The sequence below is a fragment of the Pantherophis guttatus genome, chromosome 11, assembly GCF_059756535.1.
Source record: "Pantherophis guttatus breed Tessera chromosome 11, ASM5975653v1, whole genome shotgun sequence".
Lineage (NCBI taxonomy): Eukaryota > Metazoa > Chordata > Lepidosauria > Squamata > Colubridae > Pantherophis > Pantherophis guttatus.
The window spans coordinates 1,589,059-1,614,254 of NC_142073.1; the positions used below are offsets into that span (position 1 = coordinate 1,589,059).

The 25,196-nt window shown below is 42.4% G+C and overlaps 1 protein-coding gene across 2 annotated transcripts in view; it reads right to left on the reverse strand.

The window, feature by feature from the left end:
- Window positions 1-25,196, reverse strand: part of BANP (BTG3 associated nuclear protein) — an 86,316-nt gene that overhangs the window by 25,525 nt on the left and 35,595 nt on the right. The window contains exons 8-11 of one of the 2 annotated variants that reach the window (XM_034426599.3): window positions 19,053-19,220; window positions 13,725-13,855; window positions 10,136-10,198; window positions 7,979-8,023 (exon numbers count right to left, since the gene is read on the reverse strand). In XM_034426599.3, the coding sequence (XP_034282490.1) occupies window positions 7,979-8,023; window positions 10,136-10,198; window positions 13,725-13,855; window positions 19,053-19,220 (407 nt within the window). Of the gene's footprint in view, window positions 1-7,978; window positions 8,024-10,135; window positions 10,208-13,724; window positions 13,856-19,052; window positions 19,221-25,196 lie in introns of both variants that reach the window. The other variant, XM_034426598.3, reaches the window with a different exon arrangement.

Consider the following 25,196-nt stretch of genomic DNA (forward strand, 5'->3'; position numbering starts at 1 on the left):
TAAAAGCACTAGGAGACGAAGAGAGGAAGAGACATTAAAATGATTTATAAAAAGTTCATTATTAAGTACACTACGTAGGAATGAAACGAGCAATGTTCTGCAAGAAAAAGAATGTTGTCTCTTTGCCCTCTTTTGGTAGAGAGATAATTTTAATACACAGAAATATTTTTTTAAAAAAATCAAACAAATGAACAACAGTACATCAATTAATATAATCATAGTATGTCTAGTTTGGCAAACAGCTGAAAACTGATGCCCATCTTTCCTCCCAAGACAAATGTGTTCTTCATTTGCAGGATGTTCTGTTATATTTTAATTAACAAGAAAGCATTTCCCATGTCTCAAACAACCTCCCCTGCATTAAAAAAAAAAAAAACCAATTATTTCATGAGAAATATTATCCCTAGTGTTTCTTGGATGCTCAAATAAGTTTCAGGATTTGTCTACTTTGGAAATTAAAAAGGTGAAAGAAATTAATTGGATTATGTATGCTTTTTTTGGCTTTGAAGAAAACCCCAACAAGGCCAGTTACTAGCCACACAACCACTTGGGACCGTAGCCGCCATAACCTTGCATTATGAATCAGATAGATCGGCTGCACGTCAATACAAATCAGAGACTAACCCTAGATAAATTAAAAAGCCTTCCTTCCTTCTTCCATCTGTCTCATATCTTTCCTTTTTTCTTTCCTTCTTTCTTTCATTAATTCCTTCCTTCCTCTCATTTGTCTCTCCTTCCTTCCTTCCTTCCTTCCTTCCTTCCTTCCTTCCTTCCTTCCTTCCTTCCTTCTTTCCTCCTGTGCACTTGTGTGCATCTGTTCTGCCATTCCTCACTGAAATTCTTTCCCTATGTCACATACAGAATAATGCTATATAATAACACAGGCAATGCTGCACGACACACCTAAAATATCATAAAGTCATAAATTGTGTGGGATTTTCTGCACGAATGGTTGGGAAGAAGCAAAAGCCCAATTATGTTAGCATTAAAGCCTCTCTTAAATCATTACCATGAGCATCCTCAAAACTGTGCGGTGCATAACCCAGGCATCCTGGCACAGCAGAAACGAAAACGTGGCCATTGGGATTTGGGCCACACTAGAAACCACGTCAGACATTAAAGAAGTCTAAGACAGTGCCGAAAGCAGAGAATCCGAAAGTCACCTGGAAAGGCCCGTTCAGGTCAGAGGTTCTTCATTGGTTACCTGCTAAGCCATTTCCAAGAATGTAAATTGATCACAAAAAAAAAAAAAAAAAAACCCTCATAGAAGGAGAGATTTGGTTGCTCACTCCGCCTTCCTGCCATATCAATAAAGCAGGAGTCCACAGATGGTCCTCCTGCACAGATCAGATTTGGGGAAAGCATCGGTGCTGTTACAGAAATGCTGAACGACCCCACGGTGGTACAATTCGTAACACCGCAGCCGGTTTAGGAACATAAGTGGATGTGCCTCTGCATCTTGGAAGCAGTCCCAGCCCAAAAAGGACACTCGAGTGCAATGTGTGCTCGTGCGCTTTCTCGTGTGGAGAAAGCAGGGAAAGAGGCCGAATCACTAACAGCATGGGAAAGCATAGGGTCAGCTGCAAAGGTAGTTAAAAGGGGAGGGGGAGATTCAGAAGTTGAGAGATTTCAGTCTTTGGGGCAAAAGGGGGAGGAGCTGCACCTCATTATTGAAAAGTGTTGAGGGCAATGATCATCTGATCCTCACAAATGATTAACATTTAAGAATGAGAAAATTCTGCCAGCACACACAAAAGATTACTTAGAGATTTCCCAAGAAAAATACAAATGGACAGTTTTTATTATAAGAGGGGAGTTTTTATTACATGCACGCATTTGTAAAGAGATGGAACCTGGGCCGAGAAAAGCACTTTGGAAAGCGAAGAAAATGATTCTCCTTTTCATTGAAAAGATTATTGTGCCTTATCACATCTCGCCTTATTAGGTGCACAGCAATATTAAAACAAGGTTTGAGCGAATAAAGAACAGAATACACTTCGTATAAAGAAGAGGTCCTTCAAAGTACTGTTAATATTCCTGGTTGTGTGAATGGGATTTCTATGGACCGATACATCCTCTCAGTACAATGCTCCCAAAATGAACAAATGAATTAAGAAATGATTAATCCCTTTCCAAAAAGTTATTTATTCTGCCATCCCAGAATGGGCTTTGTCACTCAGGAAGTTCACCCAATTAAGCCACCTGGAAGATAGCAATAGCAGTAGCAGTAGCACTTATATACTGCTTCATAGTGCTTTACAGCCCTCTCTAAGCGGTTTACAGAGTCATCCTATTGCCCCCAACAATCTGAGTCCTTCTTTTACCCACCTCGGAAGGATGGAAGGCTAAGTCAACCTTGAGCCGGTCAGGATCGAACTGCCAAACTGATGGCAGTCGGCAATCAGCAGAATTAGCTTGCAGTACTGCATTCTAACCACTGCGCCATCACGGCTCATTAGACAGATAGCAGTGAATGCTTTCTATGGAATTATGTAGCTATATGCGCTCAAGGCAGTCGGGGTTCTCCAGGGCACATGGAAGAACGCAGGAAGTTTTCTTCTGCATTAAAAAATGAAATCTGTCCCATATGTATCTTCTGTACATACATTTCTCAAAAGAAGATTAGAGATCTTTGCCTTGGGGGGGGGAAAGATATTTTAGTAAAAAAAATATTTGAAGTGACACCACAATGAATGATGGCTGGGTTCTGCCTTCATAGAAGGCTTGAGGCTGGGTAGCCTTTGAGGCATAAGACTTCATGAGTTAGAAAATGTAGTAACCGTATTTTAACATCTTCCTGGCATCAAAAAGTTACCATGAAATGAAAGTAGGAAAGTTATATAGGGAGAAAGCATGAAAACTAAAATCATAGTTTCTGAAAACACGGTCCAGTCATGTTTATTTAGAAGTATTAAGATGTAATTAAGATTTAAGGTGTGCTTAAATGTTAATAATAGAAGATTACATATTTTTTTCACTTTGTGAGAAATTGTTACAAAAAAGACTTACTATATTCCACTATTTCAGAGGCTGCCACAAATGGGGTGTGTGTGTATATGCGCACGTGTGTGTGTGGTGTCAATTTATTCTCCAAAGCACCAGAGGGCAAGAAGAAGAAGCAATGGATGGAAAGTAATCAAGGAGAGAAGCAACCTGGAATTAAAAAGAAACTTCCTAACAGTGAGAACATTTAACCAGTGGAAAGACTTGTCTCCAGAGGTTGTGGGTCTCCAGAGGTTGTGGGTCTCCATCACCAGAGGTTTTAAAGAAGAAATGGGACAGCCATCTGTCTGGTATTGTGTAGGGTCTCCTGTCTGAGCAGGGGGTTAGACTAGAAGACCTCCAAGGTCCCTCCCAGCTCTATTCTGATTCTAATTGAAATTAGAACCTGTTGGTGATTTTTAGTAGACAAAGGGGACTGATGAGAATACACTACCAATCAGCTGTCAAAAAGCAATAGAAAGACTGTCAAACAAATCCTTAATCTTCGTCGAAAAGTTTTCAGTGGAAGAAAAACCAAGCAGTAAGGACAATATGGTTGATATCATAAAAACTGTCAGAAGGCAACTGTCGATATCTGGAACTGGAAGTATCTATTCCATCTTACAAAAAATTGTCCCCTCTTGAATACATTTCAGCCTACTTACTATCGCTTAACACTCTCATTCATTTAGACTAATGATCATGTTGGCTGGGGCTGATGGGTCAAGATCAACCATATCTGCCAAGACCTGCTTGTAGTACTATTGAGACTAATTTCTCTGCTTTGGCACTTCAAAAAAAAGAAAGAAAGAAAGAAAGAAAAAGAATAATTTTTGGATTTCCAGTGTATAGAGTTTAGTGGTTCACTTTGTTGTTCTTCTAACAATCTTGTTTGTTTCTGAGTCTCGATTATTTAAAGCAGATGTTCTGAAACAGAAGAAGAGTGCATGGTGCAGCTGCTGCAGAAGTATAACACAAAAGAAAGAGTCGGTCTCTCTCAGTGGTGTGGTAGGAAAAATCCCCTTCCGAATGTCTCCGTCCTCAGAATATGAGTTAGTTTACCCCGAAAGATCAGACGAGGTCCAGGGTTTGTCTACCTGATTCTCTCTGCCTTGTCTCAAAATCTCAAACAGTGTCACCATCAAAGATTTTTTTCCAACAACGTCTCAGTTGGACCTCATCTCTATATCATACCCAAAGACTGGGTCCACAGATCCGAGATGAAATGTAAGAAATGTTATCATATATTGATTACACTGCAGAAGGTCAAGATATTATTATTATTATTATTATTATTATTATTATTATTATTATTATTATTATTATTATTATTATTATTTCCCCTCTATCTTGATAGGAAACCAAACATACCCTGTCAGAAAAGAGAATGAAAGCCACTATATTTGAATATTGAGCAACATCATCGTTCTCTTAAAAACACAATCAGCTGCAAACTATGCTATTCTTTTTCTTAATTGCCCACGAAGAAGGCATTTGGACACATATATTTAATAAATTGGGTCTCAGCTGAATTTTTTGGGGGTGTTTGCTGGAATGAGTGTATTCCACCAAGGCTGCCATCTTAAAAGATGTTTAAGTTTTCCCAGTTTGGGAAACGGTTGCCTACACACTACCGAAATGTGGGATCTGTTAGGAGGACACCCGTTTTTAGGACATAAAAATAGAATGACGTATTCCTATAATTCTTGGACACTATCCTCCTGAACACTCACTGCAAGAATCTTCCCCTATACATGTCCCTCCAACTTCATTATTTATAAGTGGGTTTTAAGCTGCGAAGTTTGAACTGCTTAAGCCCTGTAAGTAACCTAACACTTCTCTGAAAGCCCTTGTATGTTTTGAGTGCCTTATGCGACCAGAGGTCAAGATTACCTCACTGGAGAGGAGGAAGAAGCCCAACGCTGCAGCTGAATAGACCCTTCTAATCAGATGCTCTCTGGTTGAAGAAGTTTGGGGTGGAGTGTACTGATCTTGAATTAAATAAGGATAGAGTAAACACAGAGTGTCCTTGTGCCAAGGATCTCCACAAGGAGGCCTCTGCGTTCATATATCATTGGGGCTGTTTGTAAAAAAAAAAAATCCCTGTAGGATGTTCAATTTAAATCTGACAGCCCTACGCAATTGCATAAACAGAAGAATAAAACAGATATTTTGCGTCTGGAAAGCAATTTCAATTAGAAAAAAGAAGTCTGGTTGCTTTTTTTCTTTCTTTTTGAACCCAAAAAGTATGCCGAGTCCATGCACTCCTTAAACTTTTATCAGTCCTTCGCATCAGCCAAATCTGTTTTCAAAAAATGCTAAAACTGGAATGGGTTTTTTTCCCCCCTCCACAACTGCAACAAGCCCGTGACTTTGGGTCATGCCAGATCTCAACTGGACTTCAATCAATTCGATCGATTCTGACAATGCTAATAAAAGGCGATATACAAGCTGGAAGGAAGAACGTGGATCCATGTCACGGAAAACGTGGGGTTGGAGGGAGATTTCCCATGAAAAATTGGACCTCTGCATAAACAGGCACGTTTGCCTCTTGGCATGAGCTAATTAGGAATAAACACACATTAAAATGATTTGGGAGGTGATGAGGATATGAGGAACCTTTTGGGGAGCCCTTGGGGCAATTATTTTGGTTATTTTTTGTTCGCCTTTCCCTAAATGTACAGATTGTCCTGTAACCAGAAGTGGACAGGGATGTTCCTGATAGAGCGGTGAGGTCACTAGAACACACGGCAGCAGGTTATCCTTGACTTACGGCCACAACTGAGCCCAGAATGTCTGAATTCTGATCACGTGACTATGAGGAGGCTGCAACGGTTGTAAGGGTGGAAAACTGTCATAAGTCACTTTTTGCAGTTGCAACTTTGAACACTAAACAAATGGTTGTAAGTCAAGGAATACTTCACAAACCAACTTCCCGCAATCCGTGGACAGCAGACCCTGAGAAGCAGCCAAAACAAAACAAGCCAAGATTCACCAAAACAAGCCAAGATTCCAAAAAAGAGGATATGGCTGTTATGTTTGGTGCCACTTATTTTATTTATCAAACTGTGGCTGCCCATCTCGAACAAAAGCAATTAAAACCAATTAGAAACACTACCTAGATAAGTGCTTGAGGTACCACCGTAACGGAACCTGTCTGTTACCTCCATATGTCATGATGCTCATCACAATTGGGTTGGTCCCATGACCAATGAGATTTTACAGCCTTAAACTAAGGCTGGCAGTTGTTTATGTTGCGGTTTTGCCGAAAACCAGAAGTAGATAATAAGCAACATGCAGAAATTTCCCTCCATGTTTCTCAACCACAGCAACTTGAAGACGGGTGGATTTTGACTCCCAGAATTCCCCAGCCAGAGTGCTGGATGGGGAATTCTGGGAGTCGAAATCCATCCCTCTTCAAGTTGATGAGGTTAACAAACACTGCTTTAGAGGAAGAGCTGCAGGAGGAAAAGAACGAGAAGAAAAGCAGGTCATTTGAGAATCTACCCCTATTGCCAACAGAAGCCCCTCCCTTCCTTCTGAGGACTCTCATCATCTACATTAGTTCAAGCAGAAAGTTTAATTATTTCTACATTTTGGCCTTCCTATTAAACATGGCCTGAAACACGAAACGTCGAGCTAATAGAACCCATGTGGAGAGTTACTCTATCACTACCAGAGTCTAGCGTGCCAGAAAAACCAGACATCGATCCAACAGAGTCACCCAGACAAAACAGTCAAGAAGGCAAAGGCAAGGAAGAAGAGAGAGAGCCGCAGAGGTCAAAGGCTGAAGTTTGGGAGAGATGCAGGAAGAGAGTCTGTTTGGTCTAATGGTCAAGGCACCCTAGAAACTGGGAAGCTGGGAGCTCTAGTCCCACTTTAGCCATGAAAACCACAGCTGGGTGACTTTGGGACAATCGTTGAGAGACAGTGAGTTCTAGTCCTGCCTTAAGCATGAAAGCGGTCTGGGTGCCTTTTGGCCAATCATTGGGAGACTGTGAGTTCTAGTCCTGCCTTTGGCATGAAAGCCAACTGAGTGATCTTGGGCCAGTCACTCTCTCTCAGTCCAACTCACCTCATAGAGTGGTTGTTGTTCTGTTTTGGGAGTTTTAATTAATTGTGGGTTTTAAACTGAATTTTAATTGTTAATTTTAATCGTATTTATTATTGCTGTTTTTATTGGAATTTTATTGCTGTGAGCCGCCCCGAGTCCTTCGGGAGAAGGGCGGCATATAAATTTTAATAAACTTAAACTTAAACTTGTGGGGAAGGTGTGTTGGAGATGTTCTCTGCCTTGAGTTATTTGTGAAAATAATACAGGTAGAATACAAACAAATAAATAAATAATCATGTTTAAGATTCTTTAACAAACCTAAGACAAGAAGGGAGAAGAGAAACATCCCCAGATGGCCACTGGCGAAAAGGTGAATTCCCCACCACTTGATGCCATCAGCCATCAGGACAGGGTAGATGTTACAATGAAACCCAAAGGCGAATTGCTTTTAAAGCAAAAGACCATGCCCATCCTGGAAGGGTGGTGTCTGAGCATAAGCAAAGGGCCTCCCGATCCGCCACCTGAACCATATCACTGTGTGCCTAAGGCAGAAAGTGTGCACAGTTCCTGGGAGGTGGTGGAAAATGTCTCTTTCTCACAATGATGAAGTCGAGTGCCTGTTATCTGCGAACATCTCCATGTCTGCACATTTCTGGACCACATGTGTCCATGCCGACAGAGTCGGATAAGAAAAGAGCAATTTAGCACAATGACAAGGGAGCCAAAATTCAACAAAATTTAAGATAAACACATACAAGGATATTAGATAAGCATGTTTGCCAGAAAATCAGCTTAACTCATAACTCTTCCAAAAATAACAACCCAAAAAAAAAAAAAAGCGGTTGTATTCTGCCCAGTTTTAGGAAATTGCAAGAATCAGATGGTTCGCATTAACCAACGGCAGCAGAGCTGAAATGTTAAAACCAGCGCTGGATTCCCTACCTGGCCGTCTTGCCCCACGTGAACCTGATGGATCTGCAAGTTACCCTGCAAAAGAAAGAAACATGTTTATTTATTTATTTAAGGCAACTGAAGAAGCTTCCTGGATGAGAAGTGAAAGGCCTTCAAGAAAAATCAAGAAAGTCCGGTTGCCTTTTGAAAAAGCACCTTTGGGACAACCATGACCTGGATGACTGAGAACATCTGTAGATGCTTATTTAATGCAGGTTGTGTTCTTTCTTTTAACCCAAAACAAAAGTTCTGCTCCTATAAAGAAAATTATGCTTTTGCAATGTTAATTAGAGCTGTGCTGGTGTATTCAAGACAACTCTCCAATTCTCCCTTTTTTTCTCTCTCTTTCTATGCCAAGACCTTTAGCAAGGAGGAAAAGGATAGGACTTCTACTGCCTCTGACATGAAAGGGCTCATGGAGAAAAAATTTAAAACTTGCTAAACAATAAACAGGACAAGCTTTTTACATGCTAGCAATGGATCTGATTTGCAAATGTGGAGACATTCCTGAATTTAAAATCCCTCTCAGCCTAAAATTAGGAGAGCAACAGGGTGTCCTTTTGGCCATTCCAGAATCCAGCTTTCTGAATGGGTATGATAACTGCAAACTTTAATGCCGGTATTTCTACTGACGGTCTTTTCTTTTATCACAGTTCAGACTCAGAGGCAAACAAAAACTCCGTTAAACAATGACAAAAGTATCTGTTTCCAAATATTTTGTTGTGGCCAATCTTGGAGAAGCTTCTGAGTCTAGAAGTATGAAAAAAGCATGAAAAAAATCTGTTTCATTTGTAAATAGTAATATCTCTCCGAAACCTGAGTAATAGAAAAATTAATTTGATATAAAGAAATTCACACAGAGGATGCAAAAGGAAGTTATGAGGGGATCCAACTTTCATTATGTGCTGTAAACATCAGGCTGTCAACAACTACTTTGGCTCCATCCAAGAGACTATAAATTGGAATTAGCTCCTATCCAGATGTTATCTAACTGGATAAAAGATGGACCTGATCCTGCTTCCCTTCACATCCAAGGTTACTCCCTCTGAAGTCATAGGGGTGTACAAACACAGCCGTTTCTTCCTGCAATTTGCATTCCTTGCTTTCGCCTTTCCTTAACACCAGGAGATTCTCAGCCACTCTAGTTCGTTTGTCTGCGACCTCAGGCAGATTTTGAAATTGTGTGGCATGAATTCTTGTTCTGACATTTCTTATTCTTTAAGCAAAATACACAGATTAGCTTCCAGAGAGAAACACAGGCAGTCCTCAATTTATAACCACAATTGAGATTGAAATTTTAGTTACATAATAAGTCATTGCAATCATAACTCGGGGCACCACAAGACCAGACTCAATTTTACAACCATTTTACCATGGTCGTTAATTGGGTTACAGTGGTTCTTAAACAAACCACATGGTTGTAAGTGCAAATCCATTTTATCCATGCGCATTTTTGTTGTTGTTTTGTTTTTCTGCTGCACAGGGGTAGTTGCTGCCAATATTTTTTGCTGCAAAAGGGCAAAAACTATCGCAAAATGCGGTCGGGTGAATGTGGGATGCTGCAACCGGTTGTAAATGTGAACTGATTGCCAAGTACCCAAAATGCAACCACATGACTGTGGAGGGTGGTGTGGCAGTTGTAACTTCAAGGGCAGGTTGTAAGTTTTTGAGTGCGTCATAACTTCATACAGTCTTTAAGTTACCGGTTGTATGTTGAGGACTGCCTGTAATATACCTTGGCAGAAATAATACATTTAAGCAGGAAAGCATGCCCCTGCTACACATTATAAAATGCATGCACTTCAACAGATAAGCATGGATTTGCCTTTGACACACAGGCCACCATCCTATTCCAATTTACAATTAGCTAGGAACTGCAGATGCCTTTGTACCCGGGTACATTTTCTTCTGAAATGTCTTTGAATATTGGAAGCTCGGATTGGTAGTTATGTTGTTGCAACCAAATTGCCAAATTCGGAGCTCAAACCAACAACATAACATTTTCTTCTCCCTATGTGGCCCAAGAGGCAAGGAGGAGGGCGCCACGGTCCCTTACAGCATTGCACATTCCACTCAATGCTTCTCCTCTTTTCCAGCCACATGGAAGACAAAGTTTGCTCCTTCCAGATAAGTCTGTTGAAGGCTCACCTCGCTGTCTTGCGTGATCTGGACCTGTTCTCCTTGTGGCACCTGTGCTATGTGGAGATGTCCCTGTGGGATCCATGAATTTAAAAAAAAGGAAAGAAAGAGGAAACATGAGAAGCATTAGTCAAAACTTTATGAATGCTGCCAACTTAAAACAATATTGCTCAGCGGTGGGAGAAGCAGGCACAGAGAAATCAGTGTTTCTTCTACACCTTGGAATCTTTTCTTGCTAAAAGAGAAGGAAAGCTCACTTCAGGGAGGTGCACAGCTAACTTTCCAAGGTTGTTTACTTTTTGTTTTTTTTCTTTGACTGTTTTCAGTATCTAGGGATTTTCTAATTCTGGAGATAACAGGAAAAGTATAATTAACATGTTTGTAGAGAACTACTAGTTGTCCTCCTGCTATACTGCCTGGAAAATATCCACTTGGACATTGCTTGAACCTTCCTTGTTCTCCTGAAAAAAAAAAGAATGAAAAGAAGGACTAAGAGCGATGTGATACCAGTTTTCCAGTATCTGAGGGTCTGCCCCAAAGAAGAGGTGAAGGAGGTCCACCTATTCTCCAAACATCAGAAAGCAGGACAAGAAACAATGGATGGAAACTAGTCAAGGAGAGAAACAACCTGGAACTAAGGAGAAATTTCCTGACAGTGGGGACAATTAATCAGCGGAATGGCTTCCCTTCAGAAGCTGGGGTGCTCCATCACTGGAGGCTTTTAAACGCCTGGACAGCCACTTCTCTGAAATAGAATAGGGTCTTCTCTTGCTTGAGCAAGGGGTTGGACTAGAAGATCTCCAAGGTCCCTTCCAACTCTATTATTCTGTTATTCCTATCCAAAGTTTTATGTCCCTCAGGGGCAAACACCAACTCCATTCAGGTTCAGGGTTCCCATGGGACATTTTGGGCAAGTTCTGCCACAGATGGGTTTAACCTCAACAGTTGGTGTTGCTTTTTTCGTGGCAGGGGCTATTTTGAAAATAAAATGCCCCTCAAGTTAGGACTTGCTGCCCTCTTTTTTCAGATTTTAGTCTAGGACTGAGCTCAAAACAGCCCCTGAATCCTCAGAACTTTCAATCAATCAGAACAGAGCTGGAACGGAACTTAGAGGTCTTCTAGTCCAACCCCCTGCTCAAGCAGGAGACTCTATAGCATTTCAGACTGGTGGCTGTCCAGTCGTTTCTTAAAAACCTCCATTGATGAAGCACCCACAACTTCTGGAGGCAAGTTGTTCCACTGCTTAATTGTCCTCACTGTGAGGAAGTGTCTCCTTAATTCCAGGTTGCTTCTCTCCTTGATTAGTTTCCATCCGTTGTTTCTTGTCCTGCCTTCTGGTGCTTTGGAGAATAAGTTGATCCCCTTCTTCTTTGTGGCAGCCCCTCAAATCCTGGGACACTGCTATCATGCCAGGGCTTTTTCTCTGCTGGGCATGTACGGTTGAGGTGTCTATGCTATATTTTTGAAAGGTGTGCAAAACCATTCAGGAGAGGGCGGTAGAGACTTCTGTAAAATAAACAAACCCTTCCACTTGGGTGGAGAAAACAATTCTCCGAGAAAAGATAAGCTTTTCTTTGCTACGGAATCGCCCTTGGTTTGTAGCTGCTCCTGAGGGAAGTTGTGCCAACGGGGGAAAGCAGAGAATTGCGCCTGGAGGGTTTAATAAAAAGGATGCAATAGATTATTGCGTGGTACAACGGCTGCCTGATTGAAAAAGGAGGGGAAATGATCAAGGGAAGTGGGGAAAAATTACACCCAGGCTCTGATGGAGCTTTACCTGCTGGCCCACAAGCTGCAATTTGACTTCTTAAAGTTTTTTGGGGCTCATTTTTGTGCTGCTGGGTAGGAGCCCAAGATTAAATGCATCCACAAGGAAGATCTGTCAAAGACCTTCTTTTTCTTATAAAGCACTAAAAATTTCACATAAATTTCAAAGAAATACTGATCCTCCTATTTTAAATAGTTTCATTTCCTTTGGAAGGAAACTGTCTATTTATAGTGGGGAAACAGCAGGACCAAATATCCAAACGACAATAGGAGCTGTATATAAAATAAGGCCATGCAGCCAATCCTGGCTGAAATTATAAGCAAACTGCCTTCCCTTCCAAACACTAAATCCTCATCAGTTTTTAAAGAACAGCTGGCACAATGGCCTGCTTTAGTTAAAAAAAAAGGGGGGGGGATTATGCTGCTTGCAAACTAAGGGAATTCTTCCAGTGCCGCCAGAAAAAGCAAGTTCTTCTACCTATGTGTCCCTTTCCATCCCATAAACACAATAAGAAGTTCCATGTACACAAGCTGAACTACCTGCAATTTAAAAGATGAAACATTAAATGGGAAAACATAACAAAAAAAAAAATGGTCCTAAATAGGAATTGCCGTGGAACAGCAGTGGAAAAGAATCTGCCCAGATTGTTGGATGCGAGAAGCAAATAAATTTCATAAATGAATGAATGAATGAATCAATAAAAGAGTCATCCCTGTCTCTTTACATGCTGGATTTGCCAGATGTGTCTAGTTGGTTACTGAGTGTCTTGCCAGCTGCTGCATCTCTATGGGACACAGAACTCAAAATAGGTAGGTCTTTTCCTTTGGTTTCACCTGATATATCATTAATATTCTTAGATCTTTCCTGGTGCTTCTTTTTACCTCTCCACCCAAGGAAGCTCTGGTAACCTTCTCTGTCTTCTCTGCATTGATATGGAGTAGAAGTAACCAGGAAGGTGTCTGACCCAGACTTTGAAGGGGAGTGGATTAAAAATAGGTTCTGGACTAGTTTGAGTTTGGTTAGGTGTCTTAAGCAGATAGAAAAGGTCTAAATCAAGTAATTTTCAAAAAAAATCCTTTGTATGTACAAGTGGAGATGTGGATGAATTATACTGGCTTGAATTTTAAGACAAGCTAACCTTGTTTGCCTTTCCAGAACAAACATAGAAGCTCAAATGCAACCGGTCCAGAGTTTTTGGGTCATGGAACCCAGTTCCAGCTTTTCCATGCCCTCCCAGGGAAATCCTTTAAGAAAAGCCTGAGTAACAGCAGAAGTGCCACACTCCATCTTTAAACTTCCTGCTTTTTGTATCTTTTGGGGTCAAAGTGTTAACTTTACTTAAACTTTTTAAAGAAAAGAATTTAATGCCAATGTTTATAAACCGGGCTTATGTACACAAATTTAACCATATACACATGGAAGAAATTCAGCTAACAGATGTCCAAAAAATTCTTCAGAAAGCACTTTGGAAAAAATGAGGGCAAATGGATTGCTCGTATCGCTAGGGAGAGGCTTATGTATAATCCATCAAGACTGCATCCTGCACGGAATGGGACAATGGAAAGCAACGATCGGCATGCAAATCCATGCGTGCAGATGCAGTGACTACAGAGCCTAACTTCAATGATATATTTTTACACGCATACACCACACACAACATCAAGGACCACACTAGAAAAAGGATTTTTCCAAAACACATATGGACGTGCCTTAATTACATGAACCTCAGGAAATCATATTTTGGGAAGAAAGGAAAAACTGAGTCTGAACTGCGCGCGCGGAAAGCAGCTGTAGAGCACACTGAAGGGACGGTCAAGAATGAATACTTACTACTTGCACTTGGCCGTCCTCTCCTATCTGGTGAATCTGGACTTGCTGGGCGTTGGCCAAAGCATAATGAAGCGCCTGGGGTTGGTTGGCCTGAATTTCATTTGGGGCCGACACGGTGCTCTGCGTGCTCTCTGCAAAACAAAGCGAAGTTCCCGGGGCTTATCACAAAGCTCCCCACCCCTGATAACACCCAAATGTCCAGATTAGATTTCTGCAACTTGAAGCCTCCTGAGAAGAGAAGTGTCCTCAGGTCTGGGGAAGGGTAGGTTGGAGAGGCGTAGAAAGTCATGTCATAAGTGTTGCTGTGAAACAGAAGTTATCCATCGTTTATTTAAAAAAAGTACGGACCTTTCTTAGGTTTCTTAATTATTAAATTGTAATCTGTGGCATTGCTGAAATCCAGTGATAACATCAGCAACGTCTTTTAGAAGGGAAGGTGTGTTTTGTATATGTGTGTGTGAGAGAGAGAGATGCACGCGTATCTTATAACTCTATGGCAGCAGCTGAATTTTTTTCCTCAACTTTGTTTTATTAACCTAGAAATGGTTCCAGATTAATTAACGAAGTTTCCAACCGGGAAAGCGGGATTTTTCCCCTCGGCCCTAACCTTCCTTTTCAGCTCACTGATTACCTTCAATCCATCCAATTGTGACTTCATTTTTCCAATGGGCTGTTCAAATGTTTTCTAGAAATTAACAGTCAATCTGAAGGTCCAAATCTATAGTTCTGAATATTATTTCTCTCCCCTCATTCTGCAACCAAGGACCAAACAACACGAACAGAACTGAATTAAGGGCATCAAGAAAGTGCCTAATTCTTCACAGAATTATTTTTAAAGAATCCATTTATTTGAATAGCTAGATAAGATAAAGGGAAAAAAGAAGGCAAGGCTTTGCAAAGCAGGAGCTACCTAAAGTGGTCTATTGTAACATATACTTCTCTCATTTTATTCCAAATATGTCTCTGGTCCTCCTAGATTTTCAAAGCCTTGAGATTCCATATAAGAATAAGCTTTGAGAGTTCATCCACACATCTCCATGTCTGATTCTTAATTATTCTATTGATTCTATTTAAAAAAAAGAAAATTGTCCAAAAGTCACCATACAGAGAAGCAGTTCCTGTAACTTTGCCTGCACAGTTTTGTGCCGTGCACTTTTGTTCAAACATGCCAGGGAAGGACAGGGCCTTCGAGTGATGGATGCTGCAGACCCAATCCAATGTTGCCGAAATCTGTATACGAATGAGTTGGAATGATGTGTGTGGTATTTTGGGACTGAACACACACCAGGAAAGGGATACAAAGCACCAGCAATGTAAAGCTTTCCTTGATGGACAGGCAGGTGATTATATTTCTGTCACACAGTTTTAAAATGCTTTGTGTCAACATTGCCAATTTTCCATTTGCTGATGCCTTTCTTCTTATTTTGATGCCTGTGGACAAGACGACCACAACTAAGGTTGGCTATGAATCAAAGCAATACAAGAAGGAATTGCTTTAAATACCCAGCAAACTTCCCCTTCCTCGTGTTCACGCTACGTAAGCTCCCAAGCCTAGGAAGCATCCCGATCCAACTTCAATTAGAAAAATGGTCCCCAGAGTGCCTACTGACCAAAACGGTCCCAGGGTGGATGGACGGATGGACGGATGGACGGATGCTTTTGAGTAACGACATTGGAGTAACCCTGCGCATTGTTTGTAATGGAACAACACAGGCTCGTGTTTGTCACTGGCCAGCTGCTTCCTTTACAGATGTTAAAAAGCTATTTTTACATCTGCCAAGTGAACCGAGGGACTGCTGAATACCACAAGCATAACACTCACACAAATGTCATGCGTCCAACAACGACCTCTCTCGAGAAACAAGTCTGCTTATAAACAGAATTTTTCAGCATCTGGCTGCAGTGTCATGACCTCAGATAGGAAGGGGAAGGAAAAGATTTAGTAGGATCTAAACCCCAAAATCATCATCTATTATTCAGAGATAACTGCCAGATGCAACACCACCTTTTAAAAAAATAAGAGCTGTTCATGCATTATTTTAGTATAAACAGAAGATAACCGTGAGAGAGAAGGATACACTCAGAGATGTAGAATGCCAACTATCTAACCTTCTTTATATAAAAAAATAATAATAACACTGAGGTGTTAGAGAATTCATGACTCATATGAGGACCATGGGTTGAGCATGAGTTAAAACAGTTATTCTGTAGGAAACCTCCGTTTAATCAAGCCAATGTACAAAAAAATTCAGCCTCGTGCCCTAATGGTGGTGCATTTGATATTTTTTTATAATTTGTAGCATCATTCCTTCTGGGTAGGTGCTGGATGCTCAGAATAATCAAACAATTGCTCAGTGAACTCTGATTCTAAAATGAGAGAATAACTAAATGGAGAAAGAAATTTCTCCTTAATTCTAGGTTGGACCTCCCCTCTGACAAGCTTCCATCCATTATTTCTTGTCCTTGGATATTAGGCTGACCCCCCTCTTCTCTGCATCAGCCCCTGAAGTGTTGGAAGACTGCTATCGTGTTTCCCCTAATTCTTCTCTTTGATGGACTAGACCAGAGGTCTTCAAACTTGGGGGACCCCTGGACTAGACACACCGAGTTCCCTCAACCTTTCATCAGATGGTTTAGTCTCCTATCCCCTAATCATCTTTGTGGCTCTTCTCTGCACTCTTTCTAGAGGCCCAACATGGGCTGGGGCAAACTTGAGGCCAGCCTTATCGCATTATCACCTTCTCTCCATGTGTTCAATTTTTATTGGAGACAGAGGGGTTGGCAGGCCGAAGAACTGAACTTCAGCTGGTAGAATGGAAAGAGGGAGGGGACGAGGCTAAGGTCGGGACTTTCAGAGAATTTTGGAATGTTTAAAGTAGCACAGGAAAGAGATAGAAACGATAGCAGAGTCAGCGGTCTGAGATCCGTTTCTGACTCCTCGAAAGGGGATCTGGGAAACCAGTGCCAGCCTGCCCCGATGCCAGCTCCTTGCCACCCTCCTCTGGAAAACCATGAAACCAAAACACACGCAGAGGCCGAAGCTACAGCAGGCTAATCAATTCCTTCCAGCACAAAGTGTAGCCTTTTTTTAGAACCGGCAAGGGAGCCAAAAGAAATGTGGGGAAACTTTCATTAGTTACCGCAAGAAACTAGTACATTTTGTGACGGTTGTAAAGATGCTCAGCCAATTAAACACAGAGCAGCCTTAATTAGTGTCTTGGGGTTGTGGGAGGAAGAAGAGAAACTTCTGGAAGCTGTGAGGCAGGCAAAAAATGGTGCTCTTCAGTGTCTGCTTTCTGCCCAGAGCTTGAAAGTTTTTACAGTTCGTTTAGTGACTGTTTGAAGTTACAACGGCACTGAAAAAAGTGACTCATTTATGACCATTTTCACACTTATGACCATTGCAGCACCCCCATGGTCACGTGATCAAAATCAGATGCTTGGCAACTGACTCATACTTATGACGGTTACAGTGTCCTGAGGTTCTATGATCCCCTTTTGCAACCTTCTGTTAAGCCAGATTCACTTAACAACCGTGTGGAAATTTCAACTTCGATAACAACTTCAGGGATTCCACTTTAACAACTTTGGCAGGTAAGGTCATTAAATGGGCCACACTCCCTTAACAAGTGTCTCGCTTAGCCACAGGAATTTTGGGCTCAATTAAGGTCGTACATGAAGAACTCACTGTCTAGTCACTTTTGCCCTGGATGAGGCCGAAAGAGCCAAGAGGGCAGCCATAACAGTTGAGTCAAAGCTTTGTTTGGTTTTTACGTGCATGGCCGTCTTGAGTTTCGACCACTCCTTGCAGATGCTCCTTCCCCTGTTCGCTTTCGGTTCTCATCTGAGCTACATCTGCTCTCAAGGGAGGCTGGGATGGACACGCAGACGCTTCCGAGTTAGGCCTAAGCCTTTCTTCAGTGATGCTGCCATCCATCTCAAGGGGCTTAAGGCCATGGCTGCTTTCAGGGTCCTGAGAGAGAACTCTTGAAGTGTGCCCTCTTCTCATGTCAACCCATTAAAGCTAACTGGGACGCAGATCCCTTTGGGGATAAAACCCGACTGAGGTTCCGATGTGGGCACAAGCATTTCTCTCGTGTTTCCCTGCAGCCACTCAACAGGGTCAGACGGCTCCAAATGTGGCGTTCCTCTGGGAAACAAGGGAAGTTCCCTTTACACGACAGGAGAACGAAAGATCCCCAATCCCATGGCAAGAAACCCACTTGGCTGAGCCCCAGTCCACATCAAAGACGTGTGCCGGGATAAGTATTTTTCATTTATTGCTCATATGCATGCATTTTATTTGCTCTGTGGACTGGACCTCAACCAGCTCTTTTGTTCTCCTGCAAGCTCATTTCCAAGGCTGAGTGAGATTTCCAAAATATTTCTGATTAAACTGTTCTTCTCCCTGTCCAAACTGGTCACAAGTTCAGTCTAACTGGCTGGAAGATAAATGCTGGAAGATGATAAAACACAGGGAGAGAAGGAACAAGGGCAACCTTACCGGCTCACTTAGGGTAGGCAGATTGGGACATGGGGTGGCTTAGATCAGAGGACAAGCCCTCCGACCCACAGACCAGCCCTCCTGGGAGCGCAGTTGCTGGGGTGTTTGGTCCAGATCCCCCACGACTGACTATGGGGTCTCTCCAAGTTATCATCTAAGTATTGTAGGGGATGATCAGGCTGAGTCTGAGGGAGGAGTCAAATGCATTATCAGTTTGGAGTCTCTACACCCTGTAAGAGACTGAAGTCCAGCCCCACCCCCCATACTCCCTTGAAGTCCATTGGCTCTTATCTGGAGCCAATTTGCCTTGACTGTTAGTAGTTCAGATTCTTGTTAGTAAGTAGCAGGACATAAACTTGTAGCTCTTTTGAACTCTATCCTGGTTCCAAGTATTGACAAATATGAGATTCTCCAGCTTCAGGCCGTCTTTAAAATACGCCCCCATACCTTTCAGTGAGAAACCAAATTAGGAAGAAAACAAGACTGATTTCACTGCTATTTGAAAAGTGAAAATTGCAGGTATCGATCAGAACAACTGATCTATTGTTTAAATTAATTCGCTCTGGTTCAGAAAGAATGATACTAAAAAGGTTTGCAAAGAAAACTCTCAAGCACATAGACGGCCAGTTTAAGAGCAGTGCGAATTACTACTGTTTGGATAAGTGGCGACTGTCAGGTTACAACAGTTTCCAGTGGAAGCCATTTGGCTCACTCCTTGCCTCCAATACATAGAAAAGTCTATGACTATTTAAAAATATGCCCCAAAACAAGAAGGCCACTAAGCTGACTTCATTTGGGTGGGAAAGGGGGAGGGGGAATATTACCTGAGCCACTGTAGGAGGAAGAAGAGGGTGTCCGTCGTGAAAAGCTTTTTACAGCCAGACTTTGGCCTCGCTGTTTCCGGCGCCAGGCTGTCCGGCATTTCGAGTCTATACTCTGCTTAATCCGGTACCAGTCAGACTCTGTGATGCCGAATTTATAAAAAAGGTGACCTGAAAGGCAAAGAAAATAGCAACAGCACATAGACTGATATACCGCTTCACAGTGCTTCTACAGCCCTCTCTAAGCGGTTTACAGAGTCAGCCTCTTGTCCCCCAATCACCTGGGCCCTCCTTTTACCCACCTCGGAAGGATGGAAGGATGGGTCCGCCTTGAGCTAGTCAGGATTGAACTCCTGGCTGTGGTTATTAGAGAATCTTCTTTAAAGGCAAATGACTGGAAATTAAGTGCTATAGAAGAGGTGGTGTGTTATCCGCTTCATACTCTTTGCCTTTCTAGGAACGGCGCGCTACATCTTGCAATCTTATTAACAGACTGACGCAGGGACTTTAGAGGTCTTCTAGTCCAGCCCCCAGCTCAAGCAGGAGACTATACAGAACAGCATTTTGTGTAGCCAGCAATCCACTTGGAAGAACTAACTGGGAAGCTTTGGCATTTTAAAGTCATAGAGATCCTGCTGAGGTGATCCCCAAGGAAGGCACCAAGCATTCGTCCCCGGAACCTGCTTTTTGGATTTCAGGTTTATCAAATTGTGACAGCAAGCAAAGGGGAAAACCGAAGTGTGGGGCGAGGAGCCAGACAACACTTAACTATTGCAGGGCGACCCAGAGCTGTTTACCCCCCAAGCAAAACTCTCTGGGTTCAACAGGGCTCTAACCTGCAGAAGTCACCCAGCTATCCTTGTCCTTAAAATGGGTCAGCTGGTTTTCTGCAACATGGCAAGACTGAACAGATTGACGGAGAGCTTTTTGGAACCAAAGGCAAAGTGTAGCAATTCCAGTAGAGAAGGGAAAGTGTTTGCAGAGGAGATGATATTGCAGCCATACGGTTTTCCTCCTTTGGGGGCAACATTCGGCAATGCTTCACTTCTAGCATTCTAAACCGGCCAGTTTCCCCTCTTTTTCACTCCTTAGCACTCCGTAGATGCAACTCTCAGAGCACTTCAGCTGCTCTATGCTTTGTTCGGAGCGTCTGTTAGTCCCCGATTTCAAACTGACAGGGGCCCATAGATTTCCACTGGATTAGTGACCAAATAAAATTTCTTGGTGATTCAGACATCAGGGGACAAGCCTTGCGAGTGGCTTTCAAATGCGGTGTGAAGGCGGTGCAAATCTTGTTACTATACTTAATCTAAGGCATCAGAACAGAGGTCGATTGTTGGAGCTGTGCTATACGTGTGAAAACAAGTGCTGTTTTTCAATCCAGTCTGCAGCGCCAAGTATCTTGGCAGTTTAGCACCTAGTGCAAACTATAATTTTCTTTTCAGCACCGACAATGAAAAAAACGGTTCCCACAATTGTGCTCGGTGTCTCCGCAGTACAATTCAACAACTGGAAAAATCATTATTCCCTCTCTAATTCTGAGTCTGGGATATTCTTAAAACTATGATGGGATGTTCACTACTGTGTAGTGAATAAAATTGGGGACCTTTAAAAATATGCCCTGAAAATTGGAGAGAAACCACTAGAAGAATTAAACCTCCAACGTTAGAAATGGATCCCAAGCAGCCTTGAAGCTTGCAAGGCCACTGGAAACGAAATGGTTATTTTGCATGTATTAAACGAGGCGCTTTCGACATTTGCAAGCGGGAGTATCCAGACTTAATTTGCAATGTTCTTGTTCTCATTTAATGTAACCCGAATCGCTGATTTATGGGACCAAGTTGGAGATTGGCTCGAGGTTGGGAAAGGAGGCTGAAAAAGCATTTCATTAAAAGAAGAGAGCTGGTTAATGTGAGGACCGCTTTAGTTTTGGAGCAGTGATAAAATCCAAGTGTTTCATGCTTTGTGAGTGTTATAGCTTCGAAATGGCAAGCCGGCAGCTTCATTAGCTTAGCTAAAATTTCTCATTAGAGCTCATCAGGCAGGGACCGTTATGAAGAAGCTCAGCAGTTTCCAGATTTAACACTCGACGCAGGCTCATGCTTAATATAAGCAACAGGAGCCTGGCGATGTTCAGCCCACGCATCGATAGCTTTTATTAGTTAATTCTCTGCTGGAGGGGAATAAATATTTTGGAGCCAATACAAAAATAAAACACAAGGCAGACTACCCAGAAAATACGATCGCGTCTTTAGAATTTACATCCCCGAATTTTAGCGTTCAATACGAGAAACGCACCGAGGTATTCCAAGCAGTTCACACAGCAGGACCTTAAGCAGTAGGTGAGCCGAGCAAACCATAAAACCTGAGAGGCCAGATTAAGAGAATTCTTTGAAAGAATTCTGGCTTTTCAGGTGACGCAATCTCAGCTATGGGAAAATAAACGCCGCAGCCCCCATTCAGAGCCGGAGTGGGCAAGCATCCCTCTGTCTCTTTGAGGCCTTTGATAGAAGGTCATAAAGGGGCCATACCTGCCTACCCCTGAGCTTGATGGTCTGCTTCCCCATCCCCATCCTAAAGCCAGCAAGCGAGGGACCAGCACCGCGAGTGCTACCTTACAGGGTAGGTAGGGTGTGTGTATTTCTGGCAGAACTGCATGGCTGTTCTGTTTTGCTCTCCTGAGAAGATACGGTTTCCCAACATCTGCAAATCGCAAGCTTTCGGATGAAGTTCATCTTGCATTAACCAGAAACAGAAATCTGCTTCTTTTCCCTTGTTCTATTTTGATAGGTTTGCATAATTTGTTTTAGGCTGCAGCCCTCTGTCTGGGCTATTTTAAACCCTGATGGGTTCCAGATGAAACCCTCTCACTGATGAATTAAACTGATAGCAGGTTCACAGGGGACAGAGCCAGGCTACCATATTTTCTACCCTTGTAGGGATTCATCATCACATTAAAGTTGGGTTTTAATAGTACGGCTGCTTCTGTTCCCTTCTGAGAAAGGTTTGTCTGCATTTCTGCCCAATTCCACCCTGATTTTGCTTGCTCTCCCAATGCCTCCATTTCTACCACCATCCATACAGAAACAAGCAAGCTCTACTCTGTTGCTTTTCCTCCAAAGCATGGACCATTTATTTCTTTGGACTAAGGGCTGATGGAGGGAAGACTGGCTCTCTGTTTCTGAACTTGCTTGAGAGAAGGAGCCTTTCATCCACCTGGCGGTGTGTCAGCCCAAGGATGAGTGACCGGCATCACAGCCCACCTCCAGTTCATCATAACCGGGCACCAGTTCTCTGCCACTGAGAGATCCTTGGGTAAATTGCCCAAGGAGAAAAGCCACGTGAATTTCAGTCCCAGGGGAAAGATGTGCTGAAATTCTATATTCTCTGGCAGCACAGCGGGAAATGTCCTATCCTCCCTCGTTGGCTGTACTTTTATTTGGCTCTAAGCGAACGCTGGACCTGGTCCCACTTACTCCAGATAAGACGTGGTACCCTTGCTCAGAGTCGTTAGAAATTTTTCGGCCAGGGAAGGGTACATTATTCACAGAACTTGGCAGATGAAGGAACTGTTGGTCCTGGAGTCAACCCCTTTCCTGTGTCTTCCTTTTAGTTAAATAAAAATAAATCAGTGCAAGGAATATATGTATTTGCCAGAAATATCAAGAAATTGGAATTCCTTTCCAATTGGAAATTGGAATACCCCTCAGCCTTTCAGCTGGGCTTTGGATAGACCTCAACCTACATTGACAACGTTTGTCTTATTAGCAGAGGTAGTCCTTGACTTATAACAGTTCATTTAGTGACTGTTACAATGGCACTGAAAAAGGGGGCCTATGGCTGTTTTTCACACTTATGACAGTTGCAGCATCCCACAACCTCTTTGGCCGAAAAAATGCTTTTAAAAGTAAAAAAAAAAAAAAAAAAGCCTCTGATGATCCCGCAGCTCAGCTGGGACTGTCAGAGGCTTTTAAAAGCATTTTTTTCTACAACCCACCCAGTCACATTACCCACCGACGCCCACAGAACCGGTAGTAACAGATTTTACATTTCACCCCTGGTCCTGGGATGATGTGATCCACTTTTGTGACCTTCTGACAAGCAAAGTCAATGGGGAAGCCAGATTCACTTAACAACCATGTTTCTAATTTAATAGCTGCAGTGATTCACTTAACAGCTATGGCAAGAAGGGTAAAGTGAGCCAAATTCACTTAACTGTCTTACTTAACCCTAACCCTAACTTAACAACTGTAGTGAACAGAACAGAACAGAATTCTTTATTGGCCAAGTGTGATTGGACACACAAGGGATTTGTCTTTGATGCATATGCTCTCAGTGTACCTAAAAGAAAAGATACATTCTTTTCTGTGGCAAGAAAAGCTGTAAAACTCACTTAACAAATGTTTCATTTAACCACAGAAATTTTGGGCTCCATTGTTATCATAATTCAAGGACTACCTGTACTCTAACTTCAAATAACATTAAAAAGATTAGGCAGGAATGCCTGAGAAACCTATTTATACTTACGAGAGAGAGGGACAAAAAAACCCTGCTAACCGCTGCCTATTTTGGATTTCACTGCTCCAGAACATCTTTCTTTAGCAGCCTTGTTGGAATGAGCCCTTAAGCATCCCCTTTGCCTGAATCCTGCCTTCCCTGATCAACCGCCCGCTGCCATTATGGGAAGCGACCGAATGAAAATATACACCTCGAAAGATTAATAGCTTGTGGGAAAGCTTATGCACAATATCAAGAATTCTTAATAAGCATATTTCCCCTCACTTGGAAAGTGCGGCTGCAGAATATTATATACTTTTCAAAATATTTTCTATTAAATACAGATTTGGTTGGGGCTTTTTTCCCCACAAAGAGAAAAGGATCAACAAGGATCTTTCCACTGACGAGTTGAAAGATGAGACTTCACCAAAAGGCAACTTGGCAATCCTGCTGGGTGGCAGCAGGGAGGTTGCCTGGGTGAAAATAATGCTCTTCCACAGGTTGTTGGGGAAAAGGTAGGTGGGTGAGATATTGTTCAGTGGGTGGGTTCATCAGTGCTTCAGTTCAGACATCAGCGTAAGCCGTGGCTTCCCCAACACATGACTTCTAATCCAAACCATGACTTGAGCTTCCAGACAGAGATGTATGGTTTAGATCGACTGTCTGACCTGGTTTTCTCTCCTTTCAGCATTAATCTTCATACATTCATAACCTCTGGAAAGAGCACCATTCTGAACCCGTTATCTCTGATCGTGAAATGTGGTTTGCCATTCCAAGCATCACAATGGAGTAGACAAAACTTTGTTGACAACATTTTGGAGCGGTACTTATTCAGAATCTCTGCTGTTCCTTTCTCCTAGAACACAACTCTTCTGGGTCACATTTAAGTAGGCCCACACACCAGCATGCACAAGGAGGATCTCTGGCACAGCTTTAACGTTTCCTTTCAAAACCAACTTTTCTCAACCTACTCTTAAGATCAGTAGATTTCCATCCCAACTGTCGACGGTCAACATGGGGCCAGCTGCCTTATATCGGGGGCTACGCCTGAATTTAGTTATATTTTTTTTAACATGCAGCAGCATGGAATGAGGAAACTGGATCAGACGTAGCGAGAGAGCTCATCTGAAAGACGAATAGCATTGGAGACTTTTCAGCTTTTTCTAACTTAACTCAATAACTGCTGAGCGTGGCTTCCTCAAGAAATGGCCTTTCTTTCCAACGCAGATCCCTCCACTTCCTTGGTCCGCTGGAGCAATTCAGCCACCCCTGTAAATCTTCTGAAACCAGACTTGCTTTCTCATTCATCGGAAAAAGTTAAGCATCCCCTATGTCTTTATCTCGAGAGGAACAAAAACCAGAAATTGGCCAATTTCAGATGCCTTCCGTTACAGCGAAGGGGAAACTGCTGGGTAATTTTCCCAGACTGACAAAACGTTTGTGTTAGAACGCAGCTGTGTACATGCGAAGGTTGAATCTTCCACCCAGTCAAGCCAAGTACTGTACATCTTTCCAGCTGAATCCCTTGGGACGGATTCAGACTGTAGCATGTCAGGGCAGTTCCAAAAGACAGTAGCTACCCCTCACCACCAAAACAAGACTTATCGGCCACCACACTTGGCCAACCATCCCCCAAATCATTAGAAACCC